Source organism: Quercus lobata, chromosome 8, assembly GCF_001633185.2.
Source record: "Quercus lobata isolate SW786 chromosome 8, ValleyOak3.0 Primary Assembly, whole genome shotgun sequence".
Classification (NCBI taxonomy): Eukaryota; Viridiplantae; Streptophyta; class Magnoliopsida; order Fagales; family Fagaceae; genus Quercus; species Quercus lobata.
The window spans coordinates 28,735,810-28,753,703 of record NC_044911.1 but is presented as its reverse complement, the minus strand read 5'-3'; the positions used below and the strand labels follow the sequence as shown (position 1 = coordinate 28,753,703).

Sequence of the window (17,894 nt, the reverse complement as noted above, 5' to 3'; positions counted from 1 at the left end):
TGAGGCAAACTACGTCTTAAGAGAAATTCACGAAAGAGCATATGGAAACCATCCAGGAGCAAAAGCCCTCGTTCACAAGGTCGTCCGCGCAGGTTACTACTGGCCAACCATTCAAACAGATGTTAAGGCCTATGTAAAGGTGTGTGATCAGTGTCAATGCTTCAGCAATGTCCCTAGACAACCGTCAGAGTATCCCACCCTAATGATGGCTCTGTGGCCCTTTGCATAAAGGGGATTGGATATTTTGGGTCCATTTCCGATGGGAACTAGACAAATGAAGTTTCTAGTAGTGGGGATTGATTACTTCACTAAGTGGGTGGAAGCTGAACCTTTAGCAAAAATCACACAACAAAATGTAAAAAAGTTTGTCTGGAAGAGCATTGTGTGCCAATTTAGGGTACTTAGGATACTAGTGTTAGATAATGGACAACAATTCGATAACACACCCTTCAGAGATTTCTGCGAGCAACTTGGAATCAAAAATCATTATTCCTCACCTTCCCACCCGCAAGCAAATGGACAAGTGGAAGTAGCAAACCGATCCTTGTTGAAGATCATCAAGGCTCGACTTGAGGGGGCAAAGGAAGTATGGCCAGGCAAGCTACCAAATGTTCTATGAGCTTACAACTATGAGGACCCCCACAGGGGAAACTCCTTTTAAATTAGCCTATGGAAGTGAAACAATCATAACTATAGAAGTACACGTGGCTAGTCACAAGGTGATGAAGTACCAGGATAAGGAGAATGAAGAACAACTTCATCTTAACCTCGATCTAATAGATGAGGTAAGGATGGAGGTAGAGCAGAGAACAGCAAAGTATAAAAACCTCATGGCTAGAAAGTAAGATGCAGTGGTGAAACCCAGGTGCTTTAACATTGGGGACCTTGTCCTAAAAAGGGTCTCTTTAGCAACCAGGAACCCAACTCATGGGAAACTGGGGCCTAATTAAGAAGGACCTTACAGGGTTATTAATTGCAAGAGGCAAGTATCATAGTACTTGGAAGCCCTGGATGGAAGAAAGCTGGAACACCCTTGGAACGTTGAGCATTTAAGGAAATATTACCAATGAGGTATCATCCTAGACGAGCATCATATTAGACGATCATTCTGGACGAGTCAAAGTTTGTCGTTTTCTGTTACTTATGTTTACTTGTATTTGTTATTAGTAATATATGTTGCTTAGTATTTTAATTCCCTAAAAAAGTGTTAGTTTCTAACTTATGCATTGTCTAAGGACAAGTTTATGATAGACGAAGTTATGTACTTAAGGCACTAGCTTCTAAGCATGTGCCATGCTTGTGGACAATGTTTATGTTATGTTTGAATTCCCAATATATATATTGTTGTGTGAAATTCTAACTTTCATGTTATTTTCATTTAAACTAATCCACAACAAGGCTATAGGCACAAGACGAGTAAAATCTCTAGACACTGGGATGTAACGTCTATAAGCTTTTCATAAGGATAAAGTAAAGAAAAATAAACCTAAGGTACACTCGTCTAATAAATGGACGAGGTAAATCCTAAGGTATATTTGTCTATTCAATTGACAAAATAAAGCCTAAGGTATATTCCTCCAAATAATGGACGAGAAAAAAAACGTGCACAAAAATATTCAAAATCCATGGATAAACCTAACCAATTAAACAATCCATTTTCTGGATGAGTAAATGCTGGAAACCGTCTTGCCCAAAGACGAAGATTAAGCGAGCTATAAGTTAAACTTATAGACAAAAAGCTGGCAAAAGAAATTCCATTCATAGATGAGTTACACGTGCAAAATATAGTGAATGGAATGTTGAGCATAAAAAGTTGTCCGAATATGGATGAACTGAATGCCTTCACAAAGTGGACATACCACACAAGCCATTAGACATTACACGGACGATATAAACAAAAGAAAACTCGTCGATGAACAAAATATAACATGTCCAATAAATAATAAAGAATGAAGATGGAAACAAACATTCATTCATAAATATCTAAAAGGGTAGACAACCATAGTCCAAAAACCCTTATAAAGTTAGCCTAAAAGGCAATTGTATCAGGACTCGCTTCAAAAACATGGACGAGTCAAATGTACTTAAATAAATTCAAATGGTCCAAAACAATGGACCTTATACTTAAATATATAAAAAGAAAGGGAAATAAATTATGACAAGATAAAATTTCAAACATCTTCTACTGAGGTGGGTTCTCTCCAGAATTAGGCTCGTCCTAAGCAGACTAAGTAGTGGCATCATTCTCAATCTTGACATCCTCAGAACTCGTCTGAAGGAGAGAGCTTGCAACACCAGTATTGAGCTTGATGGAGCTAAAGTCAACTTCAAGGAAGTGTTCTTCAGCATCCATACGGAAATCCTCAAAGCCAGCAGCGTAGTTCCTGTCTAAAAGGACGGTAAACTGACTGCAAGCTTTGAACTCCTCAATAGCATCTTCTTTGGCTTTTTTAAGAAGGGCGCGCAACTCATCATTCCCTTTCTGAAGATGGTCAAGACGAGTATCCTTTTTGACAATGTCAGCCATGATTGTATGTTATATGCATACTAGCGTGTGTGTGAGTTAGGATACGAAGTGTTGAACATGTTTTTAATAAGATTAAGACGTAAGACACAATGATAGGAGGCCAATCTTAGGGTTGGGCGATCTTGGGTGTCTAACATCTTCCTAAGAACATACCTAAACTCCGAACTCATACTTTTGTAGTAAGATCAAAGGTCCTTCCTCGAGAGGACGCTATATATATGGTTCCTAGACCATTGCAAAAACTAGGAGAAAATGGGCAAATGCCTCTTTCAAAAAAAAAATCTAGCATTTTGCTCTCTTTCCCAAACTAATTAGGGAAATGTCACTCTTTTGAAACTCGATTTTCTCAAAATTGAGTTATAAAAAAAAAAAAAAAAAAAAAAAATTCTGGAGTCCTATAGTGGCGTTTTAAGGACCTATAGTGGCGTTTTAAGGACCTATAGTGGCGTTTTGTAATCCGATCTCCATGAAGTTGAGTTACATGCAATTTTTTTTTTTTTTTTACCTATAACTCAACTTCATGAATATCGGATTACAAAATGTCACTATAAGTCCTTAAAACGTCACTATAGGCTCCTTAAAAACGTTACTATAGGGCGTAACTCGATTTTGAGAAAATCAAGTTTCAAAAGAGGGACATTTCCCTAATTAATTTGGGAAAGATGGCAAAATGCTGTATTGTTTTTTTGAAATGGGCAAAAGCCTATTTTTTCCCAAAAACTAAGTAGCAACTTCAAAAACCCCTTGTGTCCATAACGGGTACAAAATAAAGTGTGTATAATATTGATGGACCAATCAAGGAGCATATTAGGCAAGGATAGAGGACCAAAATAGGCCTTCGCATCGCCTTCAAAGATGCCTTGTTGCCAATGCTCCTAGACTACAATTTCAACTGCCTATTGGAGAGCAACTGTTTCAACTTGGAGGGAAGAGCAAAAGAGACTACCTTTGTCGCATACTCTAATTACCTCGCCTCTATGGCATCTAGCAATAGTAGCCAATGTTGATCTTGACCCTGACAAAGCAGCATTGGCGTTGATTTTGATCTAACCCAAAGGATGAGGAGTCCACATGGGGAGGTTTAGAGATGCAGGGATGGCTGTAGCTGACACCATCTTGGAGTATTCAAGGAACTTGGTTTGAATATTGTGGATTGACTAGGGAATATCTATGTGCCCCTCTTGGAAGTGACGTGATTCCTCAAACACTAAATCTCGTCCACAGTGTGAGCCATATTAAGGGAGATAAGCCATTGATCGTGACTAGGAAGGGGTGAGTTGGGAGGTTCCATGATCAGCTTGACAAAGCTTCCAATGAAGGGAAGGAGGCTTGTATCAAATCTGAACCCCCAGCATGCGGATAGCCATATAGCTCTAGCTAGGACGGACATTGAAGGAAAATGTGCACGCTTGGTTTTGATTCATTTTTGCAGAGCACACATCTAGGATCGATATGATCCAGCTTTGCATCAAATTTTCTTTGCAATTTTGAGTGACCCTAAACTAATGCCGCTCATCCCCTTACTACTAGCTTTTATTTAACTAAAATATACTTTTTGACTCTTAATGTTTAGGAAGATATATATATATATATATTGTCCCTTAGGTTTCAAAATTTTTTATTTTAGCTCTTCATGTTTGATTTTATTTTCATATTTATATATTCTCTTCGTCCCAGTTTATTTGCCCTCTATTCCATTTTGGAATGTCTCAAAATATTATCCTGATTATAAAAATAAAAGTCATTAATTTACTAATGTTCTCATTATAGCTCTACTTTATTTTCAAGACTATTTGAAAAGAAAACTAACAAATATTTTTAAAAAATTAATCTAATTGGGACACCTTTTTAGTTGTCTCATTAATAATAACTCTTTAAAAAAAAGTTGATAAATTTATTTAAGGGTAATTTTGTAAATTTATACATTTTTATAAGACAGACAAGATAATAAATGATGTTCCTTTAAAAATTGGGACATGAGAATATATTAGAATTACCATTGCGCATTTCCATTAGTATTATGATTGTCCATAATTGATTTGTTTGCTTACAATAATAAAATTACAACATTTTAAAATTAGTATTTTAGGAAATAGTCAAATATGAAGACACTTAAATTAATGGAAATAACGACAGGCCAATATAAAAACAAGATAAAACATTTTTTTTTTTTTAAATGTTAAAAATGAAAATTCAGAAACATTGAAGGACCAAAAATATGTTTTTAAGTAGTGTATTTATTTATTAACATCCCCATCGAAACGCAAAGACGTAAAAAGAGAGCACAGACAATAATAATTCCTACTCCGCTCGCTCGCTCATCTTCTCCTCCTCCCAATCCCAATCCCAATCCAAACTCGATATTTTTGGGATTCGACTTGGAAACCTCTTCTCTCTCCATCTCAATCTGTAACTGGACCCCACACAATCGACGGTTGGAATCCCGAGAGACTTGATGATCGACGGCAGTGATTAAATTAAAACAAAAAACAAAAAAAAAAAAACAAAAGTCAAAGAGAAGAAACGGTTGCACGTGGAATTGGAGCAGCTGATCAGGAATTGCAGCAGTTGGTTTAGAACTCCGAGGACGAGGAGACGAAGGTACCGTAATAGTAGTATAGAAAAGAAAGTTTGATTGCAAAGTTACTTGTTTTTTACTAATTACTATTACGTCTTTAATTCTTCATTTCTAAAATTAATACACTCACCCCTCTTGTAATCGGAATTGGAGGGAGCTCTTTAATTTGTTTGGCTGCTCGGGCTCTGAAAGATAATTGAATTTCGACTTGAAGCATCTGATTTGACTTTTAGAGCTCACTAGTTGGACTAAAATTTATCTAAACACCGTTTGAATTATCTTTCTTTGTCTTTAAATTTTAACTTTCGTTTCGGTTTCTCACCAGCCAAACTGTGGGTTATCTTGTTTGTTGTATGAACTTTGTTTGGCTGCAGAGAAAATTCTCAGCAGCCAAACGGGGGGTAGGTTTGTTCGTTCGTTCGTTCTGCGTTAATTAATTGTACCAACTCTTGTTTGGCTGCTGAGAAAAATGATAGAATTGACCGAGGCTATTAGGACTTTTGTCTAAGCAGCGGTGAATTACCATTTTTTTTTTTTTTTACTCTTTGTTTTCTCAGCAGCCAAACGCAGGGTTAGTTTATTTTCAGTTCTAGGTAATTGTTAGTTATTATTTATATAGATATCTATTGATGGGGTTGGATTCAAGTTACATCTTGTGTATTTCTAAGCAATATTACACCAACCAATAACTTGTTATTAAATTAATATTTTGAAAATCCAACCGTTGAGTTACATGTTTTATATGTTCTTAACATGCATGCCAATTTTCATATCAATTGAATGTTATTTACCATTTTATTTATAAACTCATTTTTTATGCATTATTTGAAACTACAAAAATTTGAATTTTAACAATTGATTGATGACATGACTATTAATTTTTTATCACCTCAAAATTTTGCAAGCATGAAGAATATACGAAGATAATGTAATCTAACGATGGATTTGTCAACATTCGTATCCAATTAAAAAAATATTGAGTGGTATAATATTACTTAAAGTTACACAAGGTATAACTTGGACCCAACTCATATATATATATATATATATATATCTATGAGAAGATTCTGAATCCTTGTTCAAGTAATTGTTACTAAATTGGTTAACATATGTGGGAATTATGGTTTTTAGTAGTTGTTTTATGTATGTGTGGGCAAGAGACTGGTGAATAATTGTACAATTTTCGTTACTTTGCCTTTGCCTTTGCCTTTGTTAGTGCGTAAACGTTGCAAACGGTAAAGGAGGAGGGTTGCGTTTGGACAATGGTCTCTATAAATTTTAGTTATTTTATTGTAAATGGATGATGATGGATCCTTGGTAGTGGAAGACTTAAAACAATCTAATCTAGGTAGAAAAAGTTAAAAAAGACATGTTAATTATGGAGGTGACAAATAAAATAATACGATTATTGATAGGATGAATTAGTGGAGAAGAATACATGTGATGTGGCTGAATTCAATTAGTCTATTGAGGATCCATAAGTAACTTGAAGTTGAAAGTTTTGGGACTAAGGCTTTTTTGTTGGTTGTTTGCTGTTTGACATGGTAAATTTGAAGAATATGATTTATTCAATGTTATTGCATTCCTACCATATGAAACTTATTATTGATCATAGTTACTCGTATGGTATTTAAAATCTTGTGTGGTTTATTCTCAAATTACTTAGTCCTTTACGAAGCAAAATCATATGAATCGGAATGGTATAATTGGAAGATTTTACTGTCTTAAGAATGAAATTCTAAAAGGATGACATGAGTTATGAGTACAAGCCATCTTCCATTATTTGTGTGGTTAGTATAATTTCCAATTGGGCCTCATTGCAAGTTATTAATATGTTCTTGTTTATGTAAGTTTCTTTTTTATGGAATCTTTTCAGGTCTGAACAACTGGTAGCATGTGGGATTTCAATCACAGTAAGGACATCCTGAGTTAAATTGAACTCTTCTGTTTCCACTACCAATTATCAGATTCACATGATTTCTTCGGGGGAATGTGCACCAGATGAAGGTGCTTCAGATAAAATGCAGCATAGACAGAGCTCTGATGGTGGAATTGCATTGGATCAGATACCTGATGATGGACTTCAAGCAAAACAATCAGATCAAGAAGCAGGCACTCCCTCATCAATACCTGAGAAAGCTTCACAGGCACCTCATGCTGCAGTTCAGACAAGTCAATCAGATCAAGAGCAAAGTCCTTCCTCTATAATTTCTGAGAAAGGATCACAGGCCCGTGATCCTAGTAACCTTACATCACAATCAGGTCAGGAAGGAAGCACACCATCTGTAATACGTGAGAAAGTGGTGACAGAAGATGGATATAATTGGCGGAAATATGGACAGAAACTTGTTAAAGGAAATGAATTTATACGGAGTTATTACAAATGTACACATTCAAGGTGTCTGGTGAAAAAGCAACTGGAACGGACACATGGGGGGCAGATTATTGATGCTACCTACTTTGGTCAGCATGATCATCCCAAACCTGAACTTATTGTCCCTGGATCTGTTGGTTTAGCCTTGTCCGTTGTAGATGAAAAACCAAATGAGCCTTCTTCAATTGGTGCGACAGGTGAGAAAGACATATCTTCAATATCTAGTTTTGTTCCATTAATGAAAAAGTGCTTGATTTATTTTGTGACCTCGTATTTTGAAGACAAATCATTGGTTGAGTATGGCCAAACACCTCATCAAATGAAGCCAGTAGATGCCTCTCCATCTCGGTGTTCAATAGTTGCAGTAAGTGATGATGTGAAAGGGGCACTTTCACAAACAAGTAGGATAAGGAATGAGGTTGTTGATGATGATCTAGACTCAAAAAGACGGTATGTTAATGAACTAGCTACTTCAAATTTCTTGTCTACTAGTAGATATTTGAACTAACTCTTTTGAACTGCCAAAAATTGAAATTATTAAACAGGAAAAAGGAAGAGTGTAATGTTGCCGTTTCAGCGGAGAAGCCTAGTGGTGAACAACGTTCTGTTGTTCAGACTTTGAGTGAGGTTGATATTGTAAATGATGGCTACCGCTGGCGCAAATATGGGCAGAAAATGGTGAAAGGCAATCCAAACCCGAGGTATTTAACAATTTCAATGTTTATATACAGTTTCAGACTCTTTATATAATTCCTGCTCGTAGATTTTGGATTACTGGAAATTGAAGATCTTGTCAGTGTGGTTTGCCTTTCTGCTCATGGGTTTTGTATTATCGGAAATTTAAAACTCTTGTCACTGTGATTGTTACAGCTACTTGATATCGTCACAACTAATGTATATCGTGCAAATATCTAGGCAGGAGCAGAGATATAGTTGGTGATCCTTTTTTGTTGGATTGATATAACACCCCATTAATTTCCTCTATTGTAATTTTCATTTCTTAAGGAGTAATTTATCATGCCTTGGTTGAAAGATTAGAAGGATAAGATTATGGACATTTTAGAATACTAGTCTCTTTTAGAATGGGGCAGCCACAAATTCAGGCCACTATAGTATCTGCAAGCTCTCTCCAATTTAATATCTTGCTTGTGGTTTTGATTGGTTGTCTTCTTTGGCGTGTCTCTCAGAGAGGGCTGTGAACCTAATGGCTTCTTTATAGTTGTTTGCTATTAGAGCTTCTTTGGTATTTTGGGTTTGTAATCCTCTTTGACTTACTGGAAAGTGCTTTTTTTGTTTAACTTTTTTGTTCCCAAAGATTAGGTCATTCCTGGATGGCTTCAAAATTAGCACCTTTAGTTCCAATGCTATTAGTCATAGAAAGTTTCCCTTTCATTTGAATATAAGGGTAGATTAGTGATAAATCAAATGTGAAAATATAGGTAAATTAGTGATAATACTTTGCAATCAAGTTTTATACTGACTCTAGTTTTGCAATCGGTTTATGCAGGAGTTACTACAGATGCTCAAATTCTGGATGCCCGGTTAAAAAACACGTAGAGAGGGCATCTCATGATCCAAAAGTGGTTATAACTACATATGAGGGACAACATGACCACGACATGCCTGCTGCAAGGATTGTTACCCATAATACAGCTGGATCAAATGTTCACACAACAGCCCATAACGGTGAGGCAGGCACTAAATCAGAGGAAGTAGATGCTGTTTGCACTGAAGATGAGGAACTGAAGGACAAGCGTAGTAGAACTAAATCAGAAATGAATGGCAAGCCAGGGATTGAGACAAATATAAACGAGCGACAAACGCCAAATCCAGAACCTGTCCAAAGCTGATTCATGATGCTGTTTCTGGTTGCGGCAAGTCAAAGCCTGTATGGACGATGTTTATTCACATGGATTGGGATGGACATGTAGCTTATAGGAATGCTAGAAGAGCACCAACAGGTGTTTTAAAATATGTGTCAAATAACAACAGTACAACACAGAATTTTTCTGCATTTATAATATATATGATAGATGTTTTAGTATTTTCTTGTTAATAACATTGATGCATATTTTTTATTTTTCTGTTTTTTCTTCTCCTGCTTTTATTGTGTGTTGCTATGTATCTTGACAGGGAAGATAGTTCCAATATATCACTGATCTAACAAAAACTATACATAATGCCTTTGAAGGATTATAAGCACAAGCCATAAGCAATGCCTGTGAATTATTCCATAACTAAGTGCGGCCAGTGATTTGATTGTTTCCACAACTACGTACGGTCTACCAAAAACATGCTTAGGATTGGTTTGCTTATGATGCGGTGACTTTGACTAACGCGTATTTCCCCATGCTAGTTTGAGGGAAACATTCAGTCATGGCTCAATTTAATCAGCACAAGTAAAGCCGTTTCAAGCACGTTGAGGGGCTGACTTATTGAAGCCCGCCTCTTGCTCATGCTCAAGTACCTTAAATCTTAATCATGTGGCTTCTTCCAAAATCAATATTTTATTTTCTTGAAAAAGACATAATTTATGTCAAAGCACATCGATGATTAAATTCTGCAATTGCACCAGAATGCCATTCTCTCTGAGCCAGCAAACAATAACTTTCAGGACATTAAATTGGTCTAAATGAAAATGGCCATTTTGGATTTATAAAAGAGTACACACGTTGACAGCACCTTCTTTAGAGCTGTCGACACGGTAAAAACACAACAAAAGCACTAGTTCTACTGCAGCTTTCGATGCTGATTCCTAAAAAATGTCTCAATTGTGCTCTGTAGTTTCACTTCCACGCACAAGAAGCAACCAAGTCTCTGTCCATCCAGCCAAGATACAGAGCTCCGTCTCGTTCTTGAAGCCTATATTTGTTACAGTAGTTCTCCAGCAGTGTTTTAATGGTAGCATTCACCAAGGAGCTTAAAGGGTAAGGAGTAAATCCCGCCATTTTGAACCGTGACCTCCACTTACCAAGAAGCTCATGGCGTTCCACCCTCTCAGGCCCCTCACATGCTAATATGTTAACCACCTCCCTTGCCAAGCAGTGCTGCTCAACATTGATTCGCTCCTTGTGCTCCCTTGGAAGGGTCACATCAATCGACTCAAACATAGCAGTGTAGTAGCTCAGCGTTTCAAGGAACCGTGGATAGAATGCAGCAGTATTTGTGTTAGATTCTTGCTCAACAAGGGTAACCACCTTTGGAGACAGGCTCTTGACCAGCCTCAGCAGCCTGTCCCGATGATTCTGGGTGCTGACACTTTCATCTGGCATGTGATGTAGCATAAAAGCGAAGTTCACAGCCAGAGCTTCCCCTGGTCGAACTCCAAGATTTTCTAGCTGAACCTCGCAACCAGACACGGCCACAGCATGGAACTCAAATGGCACCTTAAAAGACTCCGCAAGCTTAGATAGCCTCTTTCCCACAATATTTAGACCTCCTCCACGAGCATAAGCTGACATGGAATCATCAATACCTGTTATGCGGATGTGGGGTGGCCCACCAGGCCTAGATGCAAAAGCCTGGATTAAAGTAAGCCATTGACTCCCCTGAGCAATTTGGAAATCAATTATGTGAACTCTCTTTTCATCCTTCATGGCTTCTGCAATAGCTCCATTGGCAGACATATACCCAAATTTGAAGTAAGGGCAAACCTCATAAAGAATGTGCATATAAGAGAGGAGATCCTTGCTTTCTGGTTCTTTACATTTCACTGCATTGCAAATCGTACTCCCTGAAGAGGCCAACCGCGCAACAAGCCCTTCCAACATGTATGCTCCCAACCTTTGAATTGGTTCACCAGTAACTGACACCATTTGACGTAATTCATCCATCAACCAATGTGCCATTAACAGATCATTATCTGATACTGCTTTTGCACAGAAGATAAGGATCTGCTTTAAGTTCCTATTAGAAATTGCTTCCATTACTTGTCTACAGCTGTCCATTTCCAGTGAAGTATTGTTTATACCATTCTGGAAGGAACTATCATAGCTATCAAGAAAATTGCAATCAGGACCCAGCATTACATTGCAATCAGGACCCAGCATTACATTTTCCAGTTCTTTCAGTTTGTGCTTGAAATCATGTACTTCATCAGTTATGCAGGACCCACTTATTGGAGAGCCATAGGTATTATCAGGGGAATAGTGTGGGTCGGCAGGGTATGAATGAGAATCTTGCTGAGACATCGGGCTACCATTGGGCGAGAAACTGACAGTTGATGGGGAATTATGAACAGCATAGCTACCATTTGCCGAGGATGACTCCAAAGTGCAATACCGCTCATAGAAATTCTGAGCCAGGTAGTTGTTGGATGCTTGGCTGCTATCATTGTAGTATGGCTGACAGTCAAATGTTTGAAATTGAGGCAAGCAGTTGGCCTCAACTTCTCGAATTGGTTGATAGTACAATCCGTTGGACATGCCTGAAATTCTGAGCCGTTGTGATGCTTGCATTGAAGAATAACTTGCTCACAGAGTCTGCCAGGTCCCTCAACAGAGTCTGTACAGGGAGTCTTTTCAGGGTAGGGCTGTTTTGGAACTCAACTGAAATCAACTGGCCATAAGTTGGCCTCTTCTTCACTGTTATTTGGTGTTCATGGCAGCAACATAGAAAGCCTTGAATTTTCTTTCATAATGCAGCTCAATATCTGTATCACAGTAACAGACATTGGTTACACAAATATAAGCAACTTCATAAAACTTGTCTAAATTTTTAAATGAGTTCTTCTCTGTTGACATGATACATACAGATTTGAGTAATTTGCATAAATAAGTAACAAGATCATATGGTAACTTTCAGAGAATGACCAAAAACACACACACACACACACATGGATGGAATCCTGTGGCAGCATTTGTAAGTGAGTATATCCTAATTTACTTCAGAGAGGAAGTGGCTGTTATATTGTTCATCTCAATAATCCACAAATATCCAGTACTTCTAGGGCATATAAATAACAATTATTCCCCTAAAATATTTCTCCTTCTTCCTTAAATTTCTTCAATCATATCAATTGTAGACAAACTACAGAAACTGTAATCTCTGCATTTTATTAATCTCAGTTAGATAGACTCGAATAATTAAGTGGTCAAATTTTGTAAAACATAGAATTCCAAATGCAAGTCAATATTTCGTGCTCTTTAATTTTATAACACAAATATCACAATCGTTCACATTCATATAGTGTCACACCAATTAGTCAGTGATTTACCTTCCTTTCTCCCTTCAAGGTTATCTTAACCCAGATACCAAAAATCAAGGAGTAACCACTTCACAGATTTATTCAATTCCAAGATAAGTAGATACAAAGTTGAAGAACACTACATAAGATGTCATTCTCTAGAACTAACTCACAATGAAAAACAATTAAGGTTAGACAGTCTTATATTCTCTTTAAACCCCACCCCACTCCACACCACCCCCCCGCTATTACCACAGAATGCATCCTCCATTCCCTCTCTGCATTAAAAGTTACCAAATCTTCCTTCAGCTCATAAAATTCATCCAATTTGATCACGATCTTAACAAGCAAATAAATTATAAGGAACTGTCCAACTAAATGCGTACAATTCTTAAGAAAGAAATGGCAATTTGAAAGACCATAAGATGTAAAAAAGGATCTGAAGTTTAGTATACAATTCAACAATTCAACATATAGATTAACACCCACAAGAGGAAATAAACCATGAACCACATTTCACCCACAAAGTCATCAGCAATCCTCCTCTGACATAAAACAAGGTATTCATCCCTAGCCACAGCACCACAACATTGGAATTGGCTTAAAATCAATGAAACAAAAAAGAAAAAAACAAATGAAAAACTTGTATGCCTCAAGCCAATGACATCCCTCATAAACATGCGAATCCTACTTCACAAAAGGAAAACCATACAATCAACAAATAAGTTCAGTTCCAATTATCTCATTACCATAATTGGTCATCAAATCTCTCTCACACACACACTACCACACTGGCATTCCAAGTAAGAGCCATTTAGAGAGGAAAAAAAAAGGTTCAAGCTTCAATCTTTGAAATCATGAAACAAATATAGATAATAATAAAAACAGAGCAAACACCAAAAGAGAAAAAAAAAAAAATGCATGATAGCTTTTAAAGATCCAACACCAAACCATTTTGAGAAATACTGAAACATGTTTGTGAAAAAGAGTTGGGCCTCAATATTTTGCCTCAAAGAAGTGATTTTTACATACCCAGCAGTAGTAAAATCAGAGACAAAGCAGAGAAGAACTGAAGGAAAAGAAATAAGAGCAAGTGAATTATTAATAATAGGGGTTGAATAGTTTCAGTTTCAGTCTCAGTTTCAAAATCATATCAATATGAGTTTGCTGACAAAAACCCACCTTGCTTCAGAGGAAATTTCAAGGTTGGAATTCCACTTTCCACCACAGACCAAAGTCTTTGAGTCAGATAGAAAGAATGGTCTCCTGTGGCCAAAACCATCTGTCTATGGACTCTATTAAAATAAGTCAATTAGCAAAAGACCTGTAATTAATCAGAAAATACTAATCTGCCACTTGTACGTGTTGATCTTTTAAGGACTTATTTGTTTTAGCTTAAAATCTTAATTCAATTATTGTCATTATTTTTTTATAGAAATTATTGTGCACTTTAGCATTTTACGCTCTTTTTATGTATAATTATGTTTTTTTTTTTTTAATTTATTTCTTTTAAAATATAAGTCAATAAAAATAAGATCATGATGGCATCTATTATGATTTAATTAATTCAGTTTATTTTTTTGGATATATATATATTTTTAAAGAAAAAAAATCTTTTATTCATTTATAAGTATATATACCTTAAACTTAACTTATTTCTATCTCACTAAAATAAATTATATCAAACACACACTTACCTCTGTTTTTTTTTTTCTTTTTTGTTGAAAAGGACACACTTACCTCATAATCATATAAATAATACAAATTACATAAGTGCTATATTTACAGTTCATTGAGTTTTGTTAAATGATAATTTTTTTTTTCTAAGAAAGAAGCAAGAATATCATGACGAAAATGTGTATAGGTATTAAAAAATGAGTTGATCTTTCATAAAATTATATAGTTCATAGAAACTTGTGAAATAGTATGTTTTATATCATTACGATATGGGGTTTTTGTATAGTTATAAATTTATTGTATGTTCTCGAATAAATGAAATAATTATTAATTTATTATTATTATTATAGAATGAAACTTGGGAATTTTTATTAGAAAATCAACCAGTATAGGCTAACAATACAGAATAAAGATGCGAAGGAACATCCTCCATCCACATCGTGTAACCACTAACATGTCAAGTATGTTTAGCTAGATTATGAGCAATAGAATTACCAAGTTGACGTACATGAGAAAAAGAAATACAGTTGGCTTCTGTCATGACTTTGACTGACTTAAGAATATGACCAAAAGCCGAAAGGGAAATCTCTTCACTGCTAAGGGTCTTTATCACAAGTTTTGAATCACCTTCAAGTATAAAGGAGGAACATTCTATTTCCAGAGCAAAAGAAATAGCCTTCGTTGCTGCCAAGGCTTCAACCACATCTGAAGAAAAGAGGAGAGGAATCTGTTCCTACAGAGAAGCAATGGCCTGACCTTGGCTGTCCCGTATCACCACACCTAGTCCTGCTTTGCTGATATCCTTGAATGTCGCTCCATCAAAGTTTACCTTCCAAGAGTTTGAGGGAGGGGGAGACCATCTACTTTGTATGGGAACGTGAGTGGAAATTGGTGATGAGGCTGTGCTGTTTGTTATGCTGAAATTTGGAGTGTTTGTTGTGCATTCGAGGCAATGAAATTGGGTAATCTGCATTCTTCACTCTTATCTGATTTCTGTGAAACCAAATAGTCCATAACAGCATCACCATTTTTTCTAGGTTTTTTCCTTCTTTCGGCATCTAAAATGAGTTCTGTGTTAAGGACATATTTTTATGTAATTGGCACATCATTTGATAAAACGCATTTTACTTGTATTTGGGTAATCTGTATTCTTCATTCTTATATGATTTCTGCAAAACCAGATAGTCCATAACAGCATCACCATTTTTTCTAGGTTTTTTCCTTCTTTCTTGGCATCTAAAATGAGTTCTGTGTTAAGGATATATTTTTATGTAATTGGCACATCATTTGACAAAACGCACTTTACTTGTATTTTGGTAAATTTAAGAAAGTTCAAGATGATCATTACAAGTGGTTAAATTGAAGACATGAAAATTACTCAAGAACAGTTCAAGAAAAGTGCAATCTACAGGTCTCAATACCTCCTCGACAAAAGCTCAATCTGTCGAGATTCATTAAAGCTCGATCTGTCGAGATTTATTAAAACTCGACACATGTCTTGATCTATCAAGCTTACAAGATTCAAACTATAGCCAACAACATTTTTATTCTTAAAGGCTATTTATTTATGGGTTTGTATAATCCTTATAGGACTAGGAAAACCCAAGGTTTGTGGGTTTATATAATCCTCATTGGACTAGGAAAGCCCAAGGTTTGTGTAAACTTATTTGGAATAGGAGAGCCCATTAAGCTCCTATTTAAAGGAGGTGGAAAAAGAAAAACCTAACCCTAGAGAGCTTCAAAAGGTTTTTCTTTTTCGAAACCATAGCCTCCTCCTATAGAAGAAAGAATTCTTGTTGCGTTTCTTGTACGCCTTTGGGTTCTGTAACCAAGCAAAGTCTCTTGCACCAACATTGAAGATCTTATTGGTGTTTTTATGTGAAGCTGCTGCAAATCAACTACAACAATCAAAGGGTTGTTATGGAGTTAGTCAAGTCCTGGGATCTGTACATCATTGGTTAGTCACGTACTGAGAGCCATGCATTGAAAGGAGAGATTGCCACTACATTACAAGTCTAATTGGGTATTGGAGTAAGGATTCAACTGTAGATTGGTATTAGGTACTGAGATTCCTTTTACTTGTAACCGCTTGTTTTGAAAATAGTGGATTTTCGGGAGTGGTAACCTTAAATTCACCCAGTAGGGTTTTGTCTTAGTGGTTTTCCCCATTCATAAACAAATCACCTGTGTCAAATTTATTTTCCACTATATTGTAACTTAGTTGGTGATTTGTTTGTGTTACCACACTTATTGGATGTAATTGAATCTAATTAATTTCACTTGGCTAATTAATTGATTAATTTACCAAATGGGTCAATACATTCTTGACCTATCATTCTGAGATGGTGAAAAAGCCATGAGAGAGATGAAACTTGAACTCTGAGGTAGAGCTCTATACCTATGAGATTTCTGGACAATCCCACAGAGCATGCAACACACTTTCTAAGGCCCTGTTGCAGTGATCACAGGTATCAGATAGAAGGATTTTTTGCTTTTTTAAATTCACCTTCACTAGTATTACATCTCCGCTTGACCTCCAGAGGAAATTTTTGACTTTGTTTGGAACTGATAAGGACTGGACCAGCTTCCAAACTCCACCATTAAGGTTCGGACTTACAATGATTGAGTTATTTGTGTTCTCATTTGTAAGAAAACTACCCAACTGCATTGTTTATTAACCCGAAGAAGTATAAGGCAATATTAGCTTGTCATCAGAGTAAGATCTACACAATGGGATGCTTCTTTTCAAATAAATTTTATGAGGATTAAACAAACCTTGCAGTAGAATTGAATCCCGCTGTCTAGAAACCGAATCAATAAGATTTGCCACCCTTGCTTCCTCAAAACCATCAACCATTGGGGACAAAACTCTTGGATGCTTACAAGATGGTAACCATGAATCAAGCGAAACCCCAACTGACTCTCCATTGCCCACTCTCTATCTAGCACCATTTAAAAGGACATCACTACCTTTTAATATACTATGCCATGCATAAGAGCCAGTACTAGAATCAGTGGCTTCCATGATAGAACAATTAGGAAAAATTTTGGATTTAAAGACTCGGTAAAATAGTGATTCCTTATGATGCAGTAGTCCCCATGCTTTCTTTGCTAACAAAGCATCATTAAAGAGAGCTAAGTTCTTGAACCCCATTCCTCCTTCAGATTTAGCTTGACATAGAGTTTCCCATTTAACCCAATGAACTTTTCTTCGATTACCCTTTTGTCCTTACCAAAACTTCCTAATTAGACTTTCAATCTCTATACATAAGCTCTCTAGGAGTTTGAAGCAACTCATTGTGTATGTTGAGATAACTTGGACCACTGCCTTGATTAATATTTCCCTTCTAGCCTAAGACACTAGCTTTTCTCCTTGAGTTTTTTTCCAAAAATAAGGCAATATGAGAAGTATTTAGGATTATCATTACTTGTGGGGAGGAATAAAAAGGCAAGCTTCTATTATTATTACTAATTGATCTAATGATTTTACTTATCTATATATATATATATATATATATATATATTAGGGATGGCAATTTTTCCCCGCCTCGCT

General features: G+C 36.3%; 2 protein-coding genes across 2 annotated transcripts; one reads left to right on the top strand and one right to left on the bottom strand.

Moving 5' to 3' along the window:
- Positions 1-4,777: 4,777 nt before the first annotated feature.
- Positions 4,778-9,523, top strand: LOC115958355 (WRKY transcription factor 1-like). Its single transcript, XM_031076764.1, has 5 exons — positions 4,778-5,128; positions 6,982-7,676; positions 7,761-7,929; positions 8,025-8,180; positions 8,987-9,523. The coding sequence occupies exons 2-5, from the start codon at positions 7,079-7,081 to the stop codon at positions 9,327-9,329; spliced, it is 1,266 nt and encodes a 421-aa protein (XP_030932624.1). The 5' UTR covers positions 4,778-5,128; positions 6,982-7,078; the 3' UTR covers positions 9,330-9,523.
- A 579-nt stretch (positions 9,524-10,102) lies between these two features.
- On the bottom strand, positions 10,103-13,949 carry LOC115958353 (scarecrow-like transcription factor PAT1). The gene is made up of 2 exons (XM_031076761.1): positions 13,847-13,949; positions 10,103-12,130 (listed from the first exon to the last, which is right to left on the bottom strand). Exon 2 carries the CDS (start codon positions 11,934-11,936, stop codon positions 10,266-10,268), a length of 1,671 nt encoding a protein of 556 aa, XP_030932621.1. The 5' UTR covers positions 11,937-12,130; positions 13,847-13,949; the 3' UTR covers positions 10,103-10,265.
- Positions 13,950-17,894: the final 3,945 nt, after the last annotated feature.